Source organism: Danio aesculapii, chromosome 4 (assembly GCF_903798145.1).
Source record: "Danio aesculapii chromosome 4, fDanAes4.1, whole genome shotgun sequence".
Lineage (NCBI taxonomy): Eukaryota > Metazoa > Chordata > Actinopteri > Cypriniformes > Danionidae > Danio > Danio aesculapii.
The window spans coordinates 6,654,237-6,659,769 of NC_079438.1; the positions used below are offsets into that span (position 1 = coordinate 6,654,237).

At 39.2% G+C, this 5,533-nt stretch overlaps 1 protein-coding gene across 1 annotated transcript; it reads left to right on the top strand.

Annotated features, from left to right (window-relative positions):
• The first annotated feature begins 514 nt into the window (after positions 1–514).
• On the top strand, positions 515–2,311 carry LOC130222810 (gastrula zinc finger protein XlCGF57.1-like). Its single transcript, XM_056455374.1, has 2 exons — positions 515–1,519; positions 1,604–2,311. The coding sequence occupies exons 1-2, from the start codon at positions 596–598 to the stop codon at positions 2,219–2,221; spliced, it is 1,542 nt and encodes a 513-aa protein (XP_056311349.1). The 5' UTR covers positions 515–595; the 3' UTR covers positions 2,222–2,311.
• Positions 2,312–5,533: the final 3,222 nt, after the last annotated feature.

A 5,533-nucleotide genomic window follows, 5' to 3' on the forward strand; every position in this document is an offset into this window, starting at 1 on the left:
TCATTTAAACGTGCAGATTTAAGGCTATATGCAGATGTTTTTTTTCTGACAGATTTACTTGTCAGGCACAGAATGACAAAGCATTCCCTAACTGCTTTACAAGTTTTACAAAAACATGTTGTTTTGTTTTGATTACGAATATATACAAATAAAAACTGGCCATTTACAGCTTTCAAATTTATGTCTCATCTATATGACCAAAATGATCTGGGATTAATCATATAAGAATCTGCTTAAATGTGTATGTGTGTAATGGACCCCAGGAGGTTGATATGACAAGATCAATCTAAATATGATCTGCTATGTTTTTACATTTATTGTGCATCAAAATTAAGGTTTGTGTAGCCAATGTTTTTAGTGCCTTTTCACTTCAGCTTTTCATGAAAGTTTTAATGATTTACTAAAAACTGAACTTTTTTTTATTTCAGACCTAATTAAAGACTATGAGGAGAGTAAAGAAGAGGAACACAATGTCAAAATTGAGGACAAAGTTCATTTAAAGACTGATGGTATTTTAAAAGTGAGAGACAAGAGTTGTTTTACCTGCACTCGGTGTGGCAAGAGTTTCAGCCAAGCATCATACCTTACTAAACACATGATGATCCACACTGGAGAAAAACCATTCACATGCCCTCAGTGTGGGAAGAGTTTCAGCCAATCATCATACCTTACTAAACACATGATGATCCACACTGGAGAGAAACTATTCACATGCCCTCAGTGTGGGAAGAGTTTCAACCAATCATCAAACCTAAATCAACACATGATGATCCACACTGGAGAGAAACCATTCACATGCCCTCAATGTGGGAAGAGATTCAGCAAATCATCATCGCTTTATAGACACATGAAGATCCACACCGGAGAAAAACCATTCACATGCACTCAGTGTGGGAAGAGTTTCAGCCAATCATCATTCCTTAATAAACACATGAGGATCCACACTGGAGAGAAACTATTCACATGCCCTCAGTGTGGGAAGAGTTTCAACCAATCATCAAACCTAAATCAACACATGATGATCCACACTGGAGAGAAACCATTCACATGCCCTCAGTGTGGAAAGAGTTTCAACCAATCATCAAACCTAAATCAACACATGATGATCCACACTGGAGAGAAACCATTCACATGCCCTCAGTGTGGGAGGAGTTTCAACCAATCATCAAATCTAAATCAACACATGATGATCCACACCGGAGAAAAACCATTCACATGCCCTCAGTGTGGGAAGAGTTTCAGCCAATCATCATACCTTACTAAACACATGATGATCCACACTAAAGAAAAACCATTCACATGCCCTCAGTGTGGGAAGAGTTTCAGCCAATCATCATACCTTACTAAACACATGATGATCCACACTGGAGAGAAACCATTCACATGCCCTCAGTGTGGGAAGAGATTCAGCAAATCATCATCGCTTTATAGACACATGAATGTCCACACCAGAGAAAAACCATTCACATGCCCTCAGTGTGGGAAGAGTTTCAGCCAATCATTATACCTTACTAAACACATAATGATCCACACTGGAGAAAAAACATTCACATGCCCTCAATGTGGGAAGAGTTTCAGCAAATCATCATCGCTTTATAGACACATGAAGATCCACACCGGAGAAAAACCATTCACATGCACTCAGTGTGGGAAGAGTTTCAGCCAATCATCATTCCTTAATAAACACATGAGGATCCACACTGGAGAGAAACCATTCACATGCACTCAGTGTGGGAAGAGTTTCAACCAATCATCAAACCTTAATCACCACATGATGATCCACACTGGAGAGAAACCATTCACATGTACTCAGTGTGGGAAGAGTTTCAGCAAATCATCATCGCTTTATAGACACATGAAGATCCACACCGGAGAAAAACCATTCGCATGCCCTCAGTGTGGAAAGAGTTTCAACCAATCATCATACCTTAATAAACACATTAGGATCCACACTAGAGAGAGATCATTCACATGCACTCAGTGTGGGAAGAGTTTCATCCACTCATCCCACCTTAATAGACGCATGAAGATCCACACTGGTGTGAGAGAGTATATGTGCTTGGAGTGTGGGAAGACTTTTATTACAGCTGCAGAATTTAAACGGCACCAGAGGATTCACATTGGAGAAAAACCGTACAAGTGTTCACTCTGCAGTAAGAGGTTTACTCACTCAGGAACCTTGAAAACACATAAGAGGATTCACACTGGAGAGAAACCGTAGACATGATCAGTGTTTGCAGAGTTTCACTCATTCAGGGCAGCTTAAGAAACACATGGGATGGTTTCTGGTATGGCGTCGACACGTGTAGCAGCATAGAAAGAGCGCTCCCATACACACTGGTATTAATCCTCCTTTTTACATTATATATGATAACCTAAACCATATTTAAGTAACATGGAGGGGGACAAAAACAAAAAGGCTCGGACAAAACAACAATTAAAACTTGAAAAAAACGAGACCTCAACAGAAGCGGAGCAGCAAGTTGGAGAATTGGAGGAGAACATTGCTGAGATGAAAGAAATGCTCGATCAATCCATCCAAATTCAGAAAACTTACAAGAGAAACTGTTAGATCTAGAAACACGCTCCGGTAGAAATAATATTCAGATCTTTGGAACCCCGGAAGGAAGCGAATGGAATAATATCCAAAACTTGGTGGAAACGATTTTCATCACTCGACAAATTGGACCTTAAAATCCAACGTGTCACTGGGCACTCGGACCAAAACCACCCACTGACGCCACCCTAGATCAGTGGTGGTATTCTTCCTGGAATACAAAATGTAGGACCTGGTCCTCTGCTCTGCATGAAGAAAGTAATACACTGGAATGAAAAAAGGATTTTCTTTGACCAAGACTACCCACCTGAGATCCAACAGAAAAGATCAAACCATCCAAATTCAAGAAAATTTACAAGAGAAACTTAAATCCAGAATCACGTAGAAATAATATTCAGATTTTTGGAATCCCGGAAGGAAGCGAATGGAATAATATTCAAGCCTTGGTGGAAAGATTATCAAAATGGAGCTGTCACTCGACTAATTGGACCTTAAAAGCCAACGGTGTTACCGGGTACTCGGACCAAAACCACCCGCTGACACCACCCTAGATCAGTGGTGGTATTCTTCCTGCAATACAAAACGAAGAAACTGGTCCTCCGCATGGAGAAAGAAAGTAATACACTGGAACGAAAAAAGGATTTTCTTTGACCAAGACTACCCACCTGAGATCCAACAGAAAAGATGGGCTTTTGCTCCGATAAGAAAAATTCTGAAAGAAAAGGGGATTAAGTTCCAAACACCACCGCCGGCGAAACTTAGAATCTTTCTGGAAAACAGGCCCGTCATGTACAATTCGATGACGGAGGCATCAAGAGATCTGAAAGAATAAGGACTGATAAACAGCAAAGAAGAAACTATTATAGGAATCTCTGAGAAAGTGAAACAAAGACCTTGGCAAAAGGTTGGAGTGACATCAAAGAAAAGTAAGGAAAAAAATTTCAAAGGGACAACACTAGCTCCGTTTGAAAGAAGGGTAAAACCTGACAGATCCTAACAAAGAACTCTGAGAGCCTGGTAAAACTTCTTGACTTGATTCACCGATGATGGACATTTAAATCATTTGAATGAAGAATAGTATTTAACCGAACTGACCAACGACACAAGATGAACGATTGAAGCACACCAAGACTCATTGAGTATTTGAGTAACATACTGGTAGGAAGACAAAGGGATTCTAATTTATACACTTAAAATCCCTTGCTATAATTAGAAAGTAGAAAAATTTAACTTGAAAACCTTGTCAGAAATACAAGAATATAATATTGCCAGATATGGGGTTTGTTAAAGGAAGGATCAGAAAAGACTACTGATGGACTATGTCAGAACATGGATCAGTGCATCATGGATCAGTTTCTTCCCCCATTTCACAAGTGTAAGTACGTGCGATTAAAATTGTTGCCTCGTTTACTCTAGCTTGCATTTAGTTGTGTTTTGTTACTTGTAACCGTGTGTACTGTATCAGGTTCTCTTTGTATTCTCATATCACGTGTAAAGCCACGTTGAAAACGTGACGCATGCCGATTTGTTTACTGATCGTCAGCTGTTCCTACACACGTGCAAAGGTCAAGTTTCAAAATAGTTCAGCTCAGGTTCGAGGTGAGGTGTCTAAATTGCACCCAGCAAGCTGAACTGGAGCTTTAGGCGAATGGTGATCACACCGGCCTCAACCCAAAAGTGCATTCTCTGTTTTTGAATGTTTTGGTGTTGTGTTCTCTGAGGAGAAGTGTAATGTGTGTGTGTGTGTGTTGTGTCCTCCGAGGAGGAGGGTTATGTGTGTGTGTGTGTGTGTGTGTGTGTGTGTGTGTGTGTGTGTGAAAAGAGCAGGTAGAGTGTGACGGGCTAGGAGATCTCCTCCCCAGTTCTTGGAGTTTTTGCTCAATAAAATAGTTAGTCGTCAGTATTTTCAAGTCCATCGTCTGTGTTTACATTCACCCACTGAAAGCCAAAATCCACGCCTTACACTATGAAGCGTGTATGCACTGTGACTACTTTTATATTGTTGATTAGCTGCTGGACATTTCTTTCTGTCTCGCGCTGAAGGCTGTCACTGTCGACCAATCGCAGCAGGCTGACATCGGTCCAATCAGCGCAGATTAGCTTCACGCTAAGGAGGGGTTTTGGAACAAATGAATCGCTGAACGAATTATATGGGAGTCGCTGGGATAATTAGGTAAAAATAAATGCAGATTATAAGACCATCAAAGTGTTTTTTGACCTTGCATGCATATTAGACTGTTGTTGAAGACCCTTACAACCAAAATATGACCCTATTTCATTCGATTTAAGGTTTTCTTTTCCTCATATAATAATGGTTGTAAATGAGGAGTAATGACATTAATCTCAAATAAAATCAACTTCAAACTAATTTCTAAGATTACTGAAGTAGAATGACGATATAACCTAATTAAAGGAACTATCTACCAAGACGAAGTTACATTAGTCAATATAAATAGACCACCTGAAAAAAGATAAAGCATTTCTCAAAAAAATATTTACTATTATAGCCAAGGAGGCGTCAGGTACGTTGATCTGTGGGGGAGACTGGAATGTACAACTTCAGCCTAAATTGGACTCATCTTCTATTAAGCAAACTAGTCAAGAATCTAGACAAATAAGATTTATGATGAAAGAATTAGGCTTAATTGATGTATGGAGAGACATATACCCTCTTAAAAAAGAATATACTTCTCTTCCGTCCACATGTCTCATTCTAGAATTGATTATTTTTTTATATTTGGATCAGATCAACATAAAATAAAAGACTAAAATAGGAACAAGGGACATCTCAGATCATGCAGGAGTATATTTAACAGTGTACCTGGACAATAAACCCAAAAAGACAATTTGGCAATTTAACCCTAATCATTTGAATGATTTAACATGTAGAATATGTTAAATAAGAACTATTAGAATATTTAAAACATAATGATAATGGAGAGGTGTCACCTAGTATCCTATGGGATGCAGCTAAAG